The 15674-nt window shown below is 42.4% G+C and overlaps 2 protein-coding genes across 19 annotated transcripts in view; one reads left to right on the forward strand and one right to left on the reverse strand.

The window, feature by feature from the left end:
• FHL1 (four and a half LIM domains 1) overlaps positions 1 to 5423 on the forward strand; it is a 31916-nt gene extending 26493 nt beyond the window's left edge. For 2 of the 4 annotated variants that reach the window (XM_040089240.2, XM_040089237.2), the window contains 5 exons: positions 870 to 1051; positions 2084 to 2261; positions 2756 to 2925; positions 3493 to 3679; positions 4443 to 5423. In XM_040089240.2, the coding sequence (XP_039945174.1) occupies positions 896 to 1051; positions 2084 to 2261; positions 2756 to 2925; positions 3493 to 3679; positions 4443 to 4600 (849 nt within the window). In that variant the 5' untranslated portion in view covers positions 870 to 895 and the 3' untranslated portion in view covers positions 4601 to 5423. The remainder of the gene's footprint in view (positions 1 to 869; positions 1052 to 2083; positions 2262 to 2755; positions 2926 to 3492; positions 3680 to 4442) is intronic. The other 2 variants (XM_040089241.2, XM_040089238.2) reach the window with 1 other exon arrangement.
• Positions 5424 to 6152: 729 nt separating this feature from the next.
• Positions 6153 to 15674, reverse strand: part of LOC120765039 (ensconsin-like) — a 43425-nt gene continuing 33903 nt past the window's right edge. For 12 of the 15 annotated variants that reach the window (XM_040089235.1, XM_040089233.1, XM_040089232.1 and 9 more), the window contains 7 exons: positions 14579 to 14714; positions 13294 to 13474; positions 12067 to 12171; positions 11781 to 11834; positions 10936 to 11029; positions 10335 to 10533; positions 6153 to 9206 (listed from right to left, as the gene is read on the reverse strand). In XM_040089235.1, the coding sequence (XP_039945169.1) occupies positions 8897 to 9206; positions 10335 to 10533; positions 10936 to 11029; positions 11781 to 11834; positions 12067 to 12171; positions 13294 to 13474; positions 14579 to 14714 (1079 nt within the window). In that variant the 3' untranslated portion in view covers positions 6153 to 8896. The remainder of the gene's footprint in view (positions 9207 to 10334; positions 10534 to 10935; positions 11030 to 11780; positions 11835 to 12066; positions 12172 to 13293; positions 13475 to 14578; positions 14715 to 15674) is intronic. The other 3 variants (XM_040089236.1, XM_040089227.1, XM_040089222.1) reach the window with 1 other exon arrangement.

A 15674-nucleotide genomic window follows, 5' to 3' on the forward strand; every position in this document is an offset into this window, starting at 1 on the left:
AGATGATTTTTAAGGTTACTTCAAACCCAAACAAGTCCGGGATTCTCTGAATCCTACAAGAGCCTTTGCAGCTCCCTTGCAGGAGTGCTGGTGGTGCTGGTGGCCTCTGCAGAGGAAGGGTGCACAGAATGGAGGGAGCCATTAGCAGGAGGCTGGGAGTGCAGGAAGGGATGGGTGTCTGGGGGGAAAGCGTGAGCCAAAGTGGAGAGTCCTCCAGTCAGGATTCCACACACCCATTGACAGCTCCCTGGCCATGGCGGAATATCAGACCTTGACAGAGCCTTGATGGTGTGAACTGAAAAATATCTCTCCATGGAGGCAGATTTTTACTTTTCTCTCTCTCTCTCTTTTTTTTTTTTTTTTTCCCCTTATGATTTTTTATGTGAAAGCCTGGTGAAAAGGGGCAGCTAGAAGCACAAAAGGTCTTGGAGGGCTGCAGCTGGCTGCGGGGTTCAGGGTGGAAACATGGAAACAATTCCACTCTGCTCATGTTTGTTGGTGATTTCTGCACACGGGTGACCTGGTGCTTAGTTCATCACCACAAGCCTCAGCCAGGACCTCACCGAGGCCTGTGGTAATGAACTAAGGGACTCCCAGGGAGTGATTAGGTGTCAGTACCCTTGCTTGATGTGCAGTATGTAAATAAATCATCCTTCTACTTAACAAGGGGGCGGGGAAAAGTCTGGTTTGAGACTCTGCTCTCCTCGATCGGAGCTGGTTTCTCTCTCAAGAAGCCCTTGAGGAGTGCGGTAACACCACCACACGCTCATTCCTGAGCCACATTCCTCCCACTGATCTGCACAGCCCCAAGAAGCCGGAGCAGCTTTCAGGGCCTCAGTGCTGTCCCCTCACCCGCTGTGCTCTTGCAGGGCCTGGCAGCTACACCGTGGGCACGATGTCGGAGCGCTTCGACTGCCACTACTGCCGCGACCCCTTGCAGGGCAAGAAGTATGTGCAGAAGGAGGGGCGGCACTGCTGCGTCAAGTGCTTCGAGAAGTTCTGCGCCAACACCTGCATGGAGTGCAAGAAACCCATCGGGGCCGACTCCAAGGTCAGTGCTGAGCACCCCAGTGGGGGATGAGCAGAGGCAGATGCTGGTCACCCTCCTATTTGCTCTGGTCCGGCTCTGAGCCAGAGCAGTTCTTTGGGGGTCCTCTGGCTGCCAGCCGCGCGCTCATCAGGCAAAGAGCAGTGCTGAGGTGCGCACAGGGATGCTCATGGCAGGCTTCTGTGGCACAGGATCTGGTTTCAGGGTCTACATTCAGCCGCATGAACCTGCTGCAAATGCTGGATTGCCCTGGAGAGAGAACTGCAGGGAGCCAGCCTGCATAGGGCCTGCAAAATTCACATTTGGCACTGAGGTCTCATTTTTGTCACTTTGTCAGATGCTCATTGCTTCATGATGGAAACCAAGAGTTCTATATATCTATATGTGTATATATATATATATATCATCTATATATCTAGAGAGAGCAGTTGGATGGCAAGACGGTTCTGCTGTTTTGTTTTTTTGGTTTTTTTTTTCCCCTTATGCTAATTTATAATAGTATCTCTGATGTTCACTGTAACACCAGGCAGGACATGAAGAAACACAAACTGCAGGACCCGCAAACATCTGCAAGCCTGGTGGTTGAAACAGTTTTGATCTCAGTGAAAACTGGAAATTGGCTTGTTGCTTATGTACAGAAATATGATATTACTGAAATTATTAGCATATACCTTCGGGGCAGATAAATGTTTATGGCAATAATAATGTACACCGGAACTAGTGGGAATGCAAGAACCCAAGAAAGCCACACTTGCAGATCTTTAAATCTCCAAGGTGTTAGTTTGAATCATCTTCTGCCCTCCTGAAAGTCCAAAGTGAATGTGATTGTGTCAGTGAGTTTGGTTAAATGTCCTTCCCTTAAGTGCTTTAAGAGGAGCAGTAGCCCTACCCACTGAATCAGACAAACTTGGGAACAACAAATCCATCCTTTACTGCCCAGGCTGGTGAGACAGGAGCTTGGCTTTAGGGCTGCTCAGCGGGAGAGAAAAGCTTCTCACTCCCTCTCTCCCTCCCTCCCTCCCTTGCTTATTCCAGGAGCTGCACTTCAAGAACCGCTACTGGCATGACAACTGCTTCCGCTGCTTCAAGTGCTACACGTCCCTGGTCAATGAGCCCTTCATGCTGCGGGAGAACAACAAGGTTTGGTGCAGCAACTGCACTGCTGCTGAGGATGCACCCCGGTGTAAGGGCTGCTTCAAGCCCATTATTGCAGGTACTGCGCCAGTGACGGGTCTGAGGGCCATGCTCTGCTCTAGGGCATAACCAGGGTGGTTTATCAGGCTGTAGAGGCTGCAGTTAGGGGTTTGGGCATCACAGCAGAAGGCTGGAGTACCTCAGAACAGTAAACTTTGACTGTTGCTCTCACCTGTCCATTTCATTCAAGTGTTGAAAGGCTGCTTCAGAGTTAACCCTCATTTGGCTAACTAATCCTTATTTCAGTTGTAAATAATTTCTACCAAAAGCCTTGCTTGATAAATCAGGGTCCTAAAAGGCTCAAGCAGCTGATCTGATAAGTATTTAAGAAAGCCGAGCAGGTCCTGGCTAAAATCAGGTACAGAAATTACCAGCTCATCCCTTGTCTGCATTCCAGTGGAATCTTAGGCACAGCTATGGACAGGTCTTGCCCATTGACATTACACTGCACAGGGGGAAGGGTTTGCCACAGGCCTGAAATCTCACGGGACAAGTCATTTTTATCTGTTGTAGGAGACCAGAATGTTGAGTACAAGAAGATGGTCTGGCACAAGGACTGCTTCACCTGCAGCCAGTGCAAGCAAGTGATTGGATCTGGGAGCTTCTTCCCCAAGGGTGATGAATTCTACTGTGTCTCCTGCCATGAGCACAAGTTTGCCAAGACCTGCGCTAAGTGCAAGAACGTAAGTCCTTCCTCTCTGCAGAGGCAGCTGCCAGAACCAGCCCTCTGCGCCTTCTGGGAGCTGGGAGGGTGAACCAGCAGGTAGACCACGCTGCAGCTGTACCAATGCTGATGTTCTTCCCCTGAGATACTGGTGGCAGCAGCAGGTGGAATGATGGGAGAGGCGATGGCTCCTGTGCATTACAAGACCTGGGCAGGGGTGGTTGGGTTAGCTGAAAGCAACACTGCAGAAACCAAGTGATACCAGCACATGCACTTGCCTTGGGCTTAGTTTAAACTCTGTAGTGGTTCTGAATACTAAAGAAGTGAAACAGTAGCTATTTTACAATTTCTGCAACTGATTAGTGTGGGATTTGAGTTACTGCAGGTAAAAGAAAGCATTATGAAAACATCAGGTATGAGGGATTTCAGGTCAGAGGGATTCAAGTGCACTGTGCAGTTAAATTTTGATGCAAACCTTGGAAAGATCCTCTCTGTTACAAAACTTTCCCACCCTACACCCCATGCCTGTGTCACTTCTCTTCTCCTCTGCTGATTCTAAACCACACCTCTGCTCTTTCTCTCCCAGCCCATCACTTCTGGAGGCCTCACTTACCAGGAACAGCCTTGGCATTCAGAGTGTTTCATTTGCTCCAACTGCAAGAAGCAACTGGGTGGGAAGCGCTTCACAGCTGTGGAGGATCAGTTTTACTGCGTTGAATGCTACAAGGAGTGTGTTGCCAAGAAGTGTGCTGGATGCAAGAATCCTATTACAGGTATGTTGGGTTAAATGCAGCTCGAGGGCAGTGGGTGCTGAAGGTCAGGACAGCGATCCCCCAAAGACAGGGAGCCCAGGGATGGGTAACATCAGAAGCAGGTCTGGTAACCCAAGCCCAATCCCAGCATTGTACATGTGATCTGACTCTGAGCCACGTGCTTGAGCTGGATGGAGGCTGAGATAGTAACTGAGCTCTTCAGCCTCTGCATGTCTCAAATTTAGCTCCTTCAAAACCCCCAACCAGAACTGTTCCCACTCATATCTTAGTTTGGGATGCTTAAGTCTAAAATGAGTAGTGTTTTGTTGTTCCAAAGCGACATTTGTACCCCTTCTGATGTATTTTACACTCAAAACTCGCTGGACTACAGAGCTCAGCCCTGAAATGTGGGCACTGTCCTGCCAGTTCATGAGGCTCACATTCCATCCTGCATTTTAGACCATGGATCTGAGCCCAGATATGTTTAGCCCAACCTGTCCTTGCTCCACATCTCTCCTTGACTGTTGGCTGGAGAAAGGAGCCAAAGGAAAAAGTTCATTGCAGAGACAAGCCATGCAAGCCTCATGCTTACGTTTCTTCTCCAAGAGACATCAGAAGATGCAACAAAACCACGCCTCAGTTGCGACTTTGGTGTTTCAGGCACCCCTGTGGCCTCCAAGCCTAGGGAAACACTAGGACAGCAGGAACAGGCTGTGCTGTTTGGTGGGATAACCCAGCCAAGGCAAAGCTACTATCGCCGTCCTATAATTGTGTTCTCTCCTAGCAGGATTTGGAAGAGGAACCAGTGTGGTTAACTACGAAGATGAATCCTGGCACGATTATTGTTTCAAATGCACAAAGTGTGCCCGTGGTCTGGCCAACAAGCGCTTTGTTCGCCATAATGGAAAAATTTATTGTGCTGAGTGTCCCAAACGACTGTAAATGAGCAGATGTAAGATGGATTTTAAAGCCCTGCTTTCCAAAACAGTCCTGGTAAAAGAGCAGGTTTTTGCATGTTGAGAATTTTAACTTTTTCCATTTTAGTGTAAGAACTAAATTAGCCTCAATATACTGGGTTTGACTTTTGAAGCTCCTGCAGTACAAAAGCATGTAGCCTTGCAAAAATCTAACCTTGTTTCCAAGTAACTCCTAGTATAAAGTCTTGAAATGCTGTTAGATTTAGAGATCCACACACTGCATCATCTGTGTGTGTCTTAAACTAAAACACATCTAGTTTTAAACTTTTCTGGTATGTGATTAAGCTTGGCACTTAACTGAAGTGGGTTTGACAAGGCATGCACCTCCAACACAGAGATGCAAAGATTGCACCTGGGATCAGAGGGATCCATTATTATGCTTCTACAAGTACAGATACACAACAAACAGCACATCATTAATAAATAATAAATACCTTAGCTTACTCTACAACACCACATCACAGCACATGTATGGAATGGCTTCATCTTACAGATAACAATGTTTTGGCAGTGACATTTATCTTAGTTAAACTTCCATAAAATTGTTTTAGTCTTGATTTCCGCATGGTTTGCCTGCAAGTTTTCCTCATCAGCTTTTTTTATATCATTGTTTAAACAAGGCTGTCTATATACAATTATTAATCCATTAACAACTAGTAAATCTTTCACCTACAACATGCACAAGAATTTACAAGTGCCTTAAAAATAGCTCAGACAAGGCTAGCTCTCCTATCCTGTCAGTGAATGTTTAGTGACTGAATAAAAGTGAGACTAGTGCCTGCTTGGAACCTACAGTCTGAATTTTTTTTTTCTTTTTGCCATCTTACATGATTGACATGTCTTAGGGCTGAGCTACTGAAACCAAGTCTACTACACTGATACTGGCAAAGTAAGAGTCAGCTGCGCTGTCACTGCACCCTTAAATAGCTGAGGACCAAAGCAACAATTTCCATAAATTAATTAATTTTTTTAATACAAAACTGTCACTGGACCATCTGCCAGAAACAGCCTGTGTGAAAAAGCCCTTTGGAGAGCCCCTGTTCATACACAGATCTACCACGCTTCAGCAACGTGAATGCTGGTTTGAGGAGATTTTTTTCTCCACAGTAGTGAAATACTTCATCTGCCCCAGTCATTCCCTTTCAACTACTGATAAACAAAACCTTGCAAGAATATGAAAAGGCAGCACCTTGCTAGTCACTGCTCCACTGCTGGACTCACCCTCACAACACAGAGATGCTGCTGCTGCAGGGGAAAGGCAAAGGCTGGCAGGGAAAAGCATGTTAAAGAATTCCTCAGTTCAGAACACACCATCAGCACAGACAAACACAGCAAGAGCCAAGAGTGTTAGGGCAAATCCCCCTCTCAACCACACAGATGCAACTGCCAGAGGCTGCTAGTTTGGGACTCTGCAGCTGGAGCAGTTAGAGCAGCACCAGAGTGCATCCCAAGGCAGGTCAGCACGGCAAGGGGTGGAGGGGCCTAGTAAGGTCACACTTAACATTACAGAAATAAAGCATTGTTCAACTGCAAAGTTTATTTAACTGTGTGCACGTATTTACACAGGGCTGGATCAGACCATCCAACAAATCTCAGCACAGAAAAAAAAATATCGGCATCTTTGTTAGAATGATTGTCTCTGCCAGAACAAACAGCTATGGTACAAAAATACAGTTTTCCTTTTACCTAAGGCACTGCTCTAAAGTCTAAAACAGTTCTACAGTATTTCTGAACAGCAAGAGGGAGGAGGCTGAGGGCTCCTGTTGCAACTGAGGAGTCAAGGAAAGAACTGGTGGAGCTCCAGCAAACCCACTGCAAACACAGCTGCTGCTTGGATGCATCACTGGAACTGAGGGATCAGCCAATGAGTTGTAGCAGGTTTTTAGACAGCTACTCTTTAAAGTAATCACCTATCCAGTCTATCTGTTACAGGAGACATCAGAACAAGGCTGCATTATTACTTTTAGTAGCAATTTTCAGAAGATGCTTCATTAATCTCTTCATGCTGAAAGAAGCAGGCAAGTTCAGGTTAAATAGATTATTTAATGCAGGCTGTAGGGGAAGGGAAATATATATGCAGCTTGCAGCCACTGTTACAGAGCTGGACCTGGAACACTTAGAATAATTAATATGAACAAAACACGACCTCAATGGTCTAATACTGTTATGTACAAAATAAAATAATACTTCCATAAGTGTAGATAAATAAGTAGTTCCAAAGGAAAACATTTTGTAAAAGCCTGACACCTTAAACTGCACTGACAGACAAATCTAAGGACTCTACATTTTTGTAATGTATTAGAGCACATGCTGAAAAATGTTTTGATGTTTGCCAATAGATAAAAACATATTAGTGATGGTACAACACTTGCATTTTGAAACTGCCAATATTTTCACATTAGATAATAAGGAATTCTTCTTCTCCATTCAAAATTGAAGATACTCAATTTTGCATTTTTAAATAGCACATGAACCAACAAGCAACAACATTTTTATAGACATTAAAAAGGGAGCTCAGCTTTAACATACACTGAGTGAGTCTTTTATTTCATCAAGATCATTTCAGAAATATGCACAGTCTGCAGCTAGGTAGGGAGCCTCCAGTGGCATGTTCTACATGATACTGATATGAAAATAAAATAAAAGACTCAATCAGGTTACTGTAAAGTCTGTAAAGGGAAAACAAGGACTATTTGAACTAGGAAACCTTATCTAAAATTTACTAAAGAACAAAAAAAGAACATTAGCACAACAGTTTCCCTGAAATGTTTCAAGGTGCAAATCAGAAGTTTGTCATCCCTCCCCTGGTGTTTTTTGCAAACTTGAAGATGGATAAAGGTAAACAAGCAGCTTTTCAAAACAAGGCGTTCGGTACTTGAGAAAACACTGGATTACTGAAGTGCAATCAGATTATTTCCAGGTCTCTAGTGTTCACAGTTCTGTCCAAAGAGCAAAGAGAAGAAAACATTTAACCATCGTAACTGTGTGTATGCCACACTGCATTCATCATCACTGCCAGTCTACATCCAGGAGTGAGCACAGAACCACTTGGTCACTTACAGTCCAAAACCAGCACAGTAGGGTTTCTTTCTTTTTACAGGAATATTAGTCTCCAGATTTATGTGTAGAATCCTTAAACTGCATTATGTCTAAAAAATTTCAAGTCTAAAATTAAAAGGCCACACTCCCTTCACTAAAAAGTTAATGAGTCTGATCACAACGAAAAGCCATCAGCAGAACCACAATAAATTTGTCTGTTCCCACATCCCAGTCTGTTGTGGCCTCAAGGGAAACCTCCATCAGGATGTGCCCACGGAACTAAAATTCACAAGACGCAGAGTGACAGAGGAGACTCGGGAAACAGTTCAGTCTAGAAAAGTGCTACACTTTAATCAAAGAAAGTGCTACACATCACCGTAAGGAAATGTGGATAGCAAAGCTTGTTTATCCCCTAGCATTCACTTTAACTGATAGCACAGTCATTTATCCCATGGAAAGAGATCTCTTGTGAAAACAGCCCTTTGGGATTTGGCTCCCACACCAGAGAAGCCCAGTCTTACATAAACTGTCTTCCTGAAGCTTCTCTGACACACTATGCACTGTACTGCAACAGGGCTTGGCTTCTGAAGTACATGTGGCCTGAGATGCAGCCCTGCCTCTTTCAGAAAATTCAGAATATTTTGTGTGTGTACAGCTTTATTAATCCTCCCAAAATGTAAGACAACCATCTGTGGAATTTCAGGTAGGTGTTACTTGCCCCAGTGAAGTGAAAGACTGTTCTACTATAAGTAGAGAGGACAGCTAATACACTGTTAAGAGTCTGAAGTGACCTTGTAAGACCACGCAGGTCAGCATCAAAAACAGAACACGTCTTGGAGTGGAAAGGTCTGGTGTGTAGAGTTACATCAGACACCTTTTAAACCATTTTGTATCTTCAAAAGTAACATGCGGCATTTAACATATCTTAGAAAAACCTTAAACTACAATGTATGAGCTTCAATGCTGTTTGGAACTTCACAAGGGCTCAGCTGTGTCTTTGGAAGAGCCTTAATTGTTGGGCCTCAGTAAGTCCCTAAAAAGGCATCAGTTGGTGGGTGACTCCCTCTGACAGAATTCAAGTTAAAAGCACTAAAGAAAGAGCCTTCCCTCCAGTCTACACATTGGAAAAAGTGCCTTGAAAATAAGAAGCTGTAGTTAAGGCAAGGAGAGCAAAAGTCAAGGAAGTGAATTCCCTAGCCAGGGGAAGAGACAGACAGGGAAGTCAGCTTGGATTACCTGATGAAGTATCTATAGGTTTGGTCAATGAATTCACTGCACCATCTTCCTCAAAAGCCAATTTGGGACTAGAAGGTGTTGTAGCAGCATCATTCAAGTTTTGATTACAGTTACCAGCAGAGATGCTGTCTGAGCTCAGTTTGGTTGACTTGGAATGTACTCCAACGTCAATGAACTCCTCAAAAGTCCATGAACCAGATTTTCCATTAAGATTCTGAATAAGTCCAACTGTATGATCAGCTTCATGAACACTCAACTTCCCCGAGTCATCAATAACAATTTCTTTTGCAGGATGGCTAAAAAAAAAAAACAAAAAACAAAAAACAAACCAAAAAACACGAGAATGGGTACTTGTATTGCAGTTTCCACATGTTTAACCTTTACACTGATTCCAGGACAGACAATTTTCACCCTGCATGCTCTGCAAAGCACTGAATACCCCACAGGGCATTCCCACGCAAGCACCAGCTGCCATACGGGATCTCACCTCCAAGAGCCAATGGAGAAGAACAACTCAGCAATACATACCCACTTTTTACTACACTAACAGCTCTCAGGTAAGGTTTTTGGCTCTAGAAATTTGATATAAGAAAGTAACAAGTTTAAAGCCTTGATCATTTAGTCTTGATTTCTGTATGGTGCATTTTTCCTTTTTTTTTTCTCCAGCTAAGACTTTTTGAACACAAAACTAAATCTCAGAAGACCAACAATATTGAAAAGAGATTCAAAAGCTAAACCCAAATTACAGATCAATTTTCATTCATTCTTAAGACAATCATGGAAATGTCTTTATATTCCATCACTGGAGGAATGACATTAATTTATAATTTTAAAAAGTGTTCACAATCTCATTTCTAAATCATTAGCATTTAGATGAGCAAATTGAACAAGCATCAGAGGACAAATTTTTCAGTAGTAGATGAAAATGTTTTACGTTCAAAAAAATAAAATTTGAAATAGTAAAGAACCCAAATTCCTCACTAAGGAAGGCCTCTGCATTGTATCTAGTGTTTCAGCACAACTGAAAGCATTCTAGAGCCTTCTGTAGGTTATTCTTCCTTTCCAGTGTTATTCTCTTCCCTCTTGTTTAATGTTTTGTTAATGAGAAGAACTGCAAGGCATTTGAATGGAGAAGGTTTCAAGCCAATGTCAGTTTTTATAATCAACAGTGCCATGTTGCTGGCTGTGTGTCTCACTTCTCAGCAAAGGCAGCACTGTTAACGTGGAGCCATCTAAACAATTATCCTGAGCTAACTGCTCTGTGTGAGGCTGTGAGCTGACGGCACACACCACGTGGTTGGGGAAAGGCACACAGACACCACAAAGCCAGCAGGGTGCTGCAGGACAGCACTGCATTTAATTTAAATATAGACAAGAGCTTTCTCGTGTGAGAGCTGAGTGCTCCCACAGCACAGGAGACTCACCCGGAATCCTTTAGTTGAGTAACAGACAGAGACCCCTCGTCACTTCTCAAGTCACTTCCATTCATGAACACTTCACTGGCCTTCAATTCTGATTCATCTTGTGCCTCAGATTCTGCAGAGAACATGCATTGTGCAGTCTCTAAACAATCCTCTGCCTCCGCCTTGACTTCCTGGAGCAAGTCAACACCATTTAGCTTTCCTGAATGTTGGCAGGGGAAGAAATAATGAAATATGAGGGAAAAAAAGAACTTGAGTAGCAGAATTGTTATTCTAAATGAATAAAATACAAGTGCCAAAATAACCTTTGCTAGCCAAAACCCGAGGCACTTGGCTTCAACAGATGCATTTGTTTGTGGACAAGCTGCCTATACCAACATGAAATTTGTTTTTCATCCTTAAAAATCCACTTGTAAAATGAAAGCATGCTGCCTGCACTTTTACTCTCAAGTCATTCTGACTGATTCTCTGTTCAGGAAGGGAGTCCCCCTGGCATCTCTGGGACTGGTGTCTCAGACCACCCCAGTGCTGCTAGGACTGACCTTTTCAACAGAGCTTAAACATCACAGACTCAGTGCCACCCAGGCCTGCCTCACTTCCTTACCTGGTTGATCAGTCTTCTCAAGACCCAACTCTTCCTCCTCTTCAATATCCTCTCCCTCCATCACCTCAGAGGCACACTTGCCTTCATTCTGCAACTGAATTGCCACAGTGTTACTTGGAACAACTCCCTGTCCACTGAGTTTCACAAATTCACTCAAGCGCCCACACAAGACCATTCTGTGCCCAGAAGTGAGGCCACATGGGTTCAAAGGCTCACAGACAACCAGGGCACCCAGCAACATGTGCTCTGCTGAGCCACAGCCTGTGGGATCCACTTCCACATCCTACCTATTAATTCCTAAGTTCCTTTTCCCCTCATTTCTCCAAGATGTGTGCTAAATTTTTACTGGTTTTCAGTTATTGGAAGACTTGAATATTTGAATGTTCCAAGGAGAACAATTTTTCATAAAACTTAGGTCACCACATTAACAAAAATGCATCTAGTTTACTGTAGCAATAGCAATCCAAAGAGAATCCAAGACTTGCTTTAAGCAAACAGATGATGCCAGAAATCTAAGTTTTCTGGGAAAAAATAGTCCTGGTAGAATGCACACAGTTTAAAAAAAAAAAATCCATTACTAACCAGCATTAAAACAGTGGTTTAAAAACCAATCTGGAAGTGGTAACACCAGACAACATTGCCGTCTATAGTCCTTGAACAAAAACGTAACAAAGACACTTCACACAGCAAGCAAAGCAGCAGAATGAGTGCAATGGAAATAATTCTGGTGCACCAGAACTTCGTACTTCCTGGGGAAGCCATTTTGTGTAAGGATAACAGATGGAGACAGGATACAAGGCAAAAAGTCCTTTTCTGTCATTATACTGATCCAAACAAGAACGTACCTTGGATTCATTTTGATCCGATTTTCGTGTTCTTTTCATTATTTCTTCAATTCTCTGTTAAAACATGAGAATGGTTAAAATGACATACAGAGCTTTATATTTCAACATTCTGGTTAAAATTCATCAATCATAGTTTATTTTCATATTTCATGAATGTACTATTTTCATCATGGTTTTTAAATTTCACAAGCCAGAGTTGGTAGTCTTCAAAAATACACACTTCTATTTAGTTGCATCTGAGACCATTTGCCTGCTCATTTTAGGCTGAGAATTCAAAACAGGCTACCTTTTTTCTTTCAAGCCTTTCCTGCATATTTTGCTGCATAATCCTCTCTCTTTCCAGTCGCTGTCTTTCAGCCTCTTCTTGAGCTTTTGCTTCAGCTTCTTCTCTCTGAAAGTAAAACAAAAAGAAGAGAACACCCAGTGCATAACTCATTCCCAACAGTACACAGCAAAGCAGTTACAGAATCTGGTTAAACACAGACAGGAACATCAGACAATCACTATTTAATACGACCACACATTACAACTAAATGTCAATTACTGACATGAAATATATATACTACTATGACATTCGGAAACTGAAACCAACTATATTGAGACAATGCAAATATTCTGAATGTTGCTGAGCTACTGAATGTTGTTGTTCAGACTACACTTTGGAATGAACATCTGGCTAACGAGGACAATCTACAAAGTAAAAAGACAGCAATTAAATTCTAAATGTGTCAAGGTTAACTTAAAAATCTTGTTCAGTACCAAGACACTTGGTGATGAACATCTTCTATTCCTTCTAAACTGGAGAATAATTTCCAGTATAACTGGAAAGAAGATGGAAACATAGTCAACACTCTGAGTAACTGTTGTTAACAAACATTCAAAGAAATATACAGACATATGGCAAAGCCATTCATAAGATACAGCTCTTTCAACACAAATCATTTCAATGTAAAACTGCTTTAGTTTTCAGAATTAATCTAATTTAAGGAAAGCCTGCCTTCTGCAGAACTGCTCCCTTCAGTTCAAAGGATGCCTTTGTAAAAGTACATGGACACTTGCTGTGGAAGACTATTCAGCAAAAGGAAAAGCAGACTTGGAAACACTACCAATCTTCCTTTGAAAGGAATCGGAGGAAACCAGATTATTTTCCAGACAGGCCATCTCCTTGTAACTCATTGCAGTCCACTGGTAAAGGGGGCTCAGTACAAATATTTTACATATGCAAAAGAGCACCCCCTGGCTTTAAAAAAAAAAAAAAAAAAAAATCTAAAATAGCTGCTTCTGCTCACACTTAAATTTATTAAGTGCTAGGAAAAAAAACCCTAAATCACTGAGATCAGGGCAAGGAAAGGACCTACAGACAGCCTCAAATCCATCTCAGACAGGATGAACTCAGCTTCACATCATGTCTGACAGAGATTTGTCAAAATCATTCTGTGAAAGAAAAATCAAAGACAACCCTCCTGGAACTGCAGCAGCAATTTCTTTCAAGAACATAGCTGGAGCCACAGACCTGCTGTTGAAGCTCTACGAGTTTTTCCTGCTCTTCCTGTTCCCGGCGGATCCTCTCCTCTTCAGCTTGTCTTTGCTGTTCTTCATAAATCAGTCTCTCTTCCTCCTCCTGCTTCCGGAGCTCCTCCTCCCGTCGTGCTTTTTCCTCAGTTGCTCTCCTGGCCATTTCTTCTTCTCTGATTCTAGAGTTTCCAAGGTACAGATTACTGGGTATTTATTTCTTTAAAAGTGTGCACGCACAAGAGCCAGAGTAGGAAAGCAAGAAAATTCTAGGCAGTCCAAAAACAAACAAAAAAAATAACTGCATAAAGACACTTTCTGGTGTGGATTTACAATTGCTACCATTCAGACTTGTCAAAGGGAAAATCAGAATAACCTGAAAGAAATTATCTGTGAGTAAATGCTCTTTGCTGATTAAGTCAAGGTAGGTTGTTCCAATAAGTTTGTTTGAGAACTGGATTAAGCAATAGTCATTTAATAAAAACTATCTGCAACCACGGCATGAATGAAGCTTATAATCGCTGCGAAACATAAATTTAGTGGTATTTCCTAACAGACTGATTCTTCTATAGTCTGGATTCAGAGATACACTGAAGGTGCACACTGCCAGCTCTTGCAGATATACAGAGCAGATCTGATGACATACTTCCAATGAAACACCTAGAGCAGATTATATGCAAGTTTTTGACATCTTCATATCCACAAGTGGGAAACAGACTAAATCTGTCATTCCACCGTATTCATAGAAGCAGACAGATGACCCCTGACCTGGAATAAAGTCAGCACCAACTTAGCCATTTGTTTTGAACAATTTCTATGCAGCAAACCTAATACAAACTGATTTAGCACTTTGAATTAGCTGCCTGCAACATTCCTGATCAATATTTCATATCACTAAAGTGAGATGTAATATCAAACCATGGCCTAAACTGATCAAAGGAAAGCTTAATACAGACACGTCGACTCTTTCAAACCAAATACAAACAAACCAAACACGAGTGGTGCAAAAAGCACGTTCTGGTTTTGAAACAAAAGCCCCACTGGTGTCTGGAAGGAGAAAGCATCAATGACTTTACAGAGACTGTGCATTACATATATACTTTGATATAAACGGATGTTATACACAGCAACCTGCCCCAGGTTGGTGCTAATGCCTCCCAGTTTCAGGAACTGTATTAGCACTTGCAGGAACTTAAACTAAAACTCGGAAAACAGATACAACCGGGGTGTCCCTTCCAACCACACCCCACCACTCAAAGCATCCCTTCCTTCCTCTCAGTTGCTACCTTTCTTCTTCTTGTCTCTGAATTCTTTCTTGGTCTTCACGCTCTCTCTGCTCCCGTGCCAGACGTCGCTTCTCTGTCAAGATTTTAGCAGCTTCTTCAGCTGTGGTGGTCCCTGCTACTGTTTTGCTACCTGGTTCTGCAAAGGTTGAAAGAATTTGCTGTTAGAAAGTTCCAGGAACTTAAAATTTTAAGAAAGATGCTACTGCTGTGAGATGAGATCTTATGCCCAACCAAGTCACTATTTTTTCAGTCAGTGCTCATCACACAGTGAATTGAACCCTTATCTGTAACAGGCTTGCAAGAGCCAAAGGGGAGCCCTGAAGATTCAGAGCCACAATACCTCACTGACACTGAAACAGTAACAGCTCATTTCAACACTGATCCAGCCATTTTCCAGAGGATACACTTAAAGATACTCTCCAATTATCACAGCATTTAAAAACATGTCTCTGACAAAACACCCTTATTTCTGTAATGCTTGAAAACTGAGAAGACAACTGGAGAAAAACTGCTTTAGGAAATATCTTTCACTTCCTTCTAATAAAACTGAACGCCCAGAACCCTAAAGAAGAAATCATCATTCTTTTATTTTTCTTGTTTCATAACATTAACATTCATGCTTTTATATAGTATCTTAGAGCGCAAATAATCATCATTTTATCTGGCCCTGAAGGCATATACTAATGACTTCATTAATACCATATTTCTAAACATTAGCAACAAATCAATTTCCTATTTACATGGAGATCAAAACAACTTCAGCCACCAGGCAAGTAATCTTTGCAGGTCCTGCTGTTTATGTTTCTCCATGACCTGCCTGGTGTTTTGGTGTCTGAACATCAGAGCCATATTACAAATTAATGTGAGGAAAAAATTCAAAACCGAACCATCTTGCCATCCAGCTGCTCTCAATACATACACAGAAAGAACTCTGATTTCTTCCAGTTATTCCCATTCTCTACAATGTGATTTAAGAACTCATCATCTGAATATTCAGAAAATCAGCTCTTGATGTCAGTAGAGCTGCAGCATCATAATGTTGGTCAGGACCTGCCTTGCTCCTGAACATTTCATAAATCAGCACACACACGTTTGT

Source organism: Hirundo rustica, chromosome Z (genome assembly GCF_015227805.2).
Source record: "Hirundo rustica isolate bHirRus1 chromosome Z, bHirRus1.pri.v3, whole genome shotgun sequence".
In the NCBI taxonomy this organism is placed as follows: domain Eukaryota; kingdom Metazoa; phylum Chordata; class Aves; order Passeriformes; family Hirundinidae; genus Hirundo; species Hirundo rustica.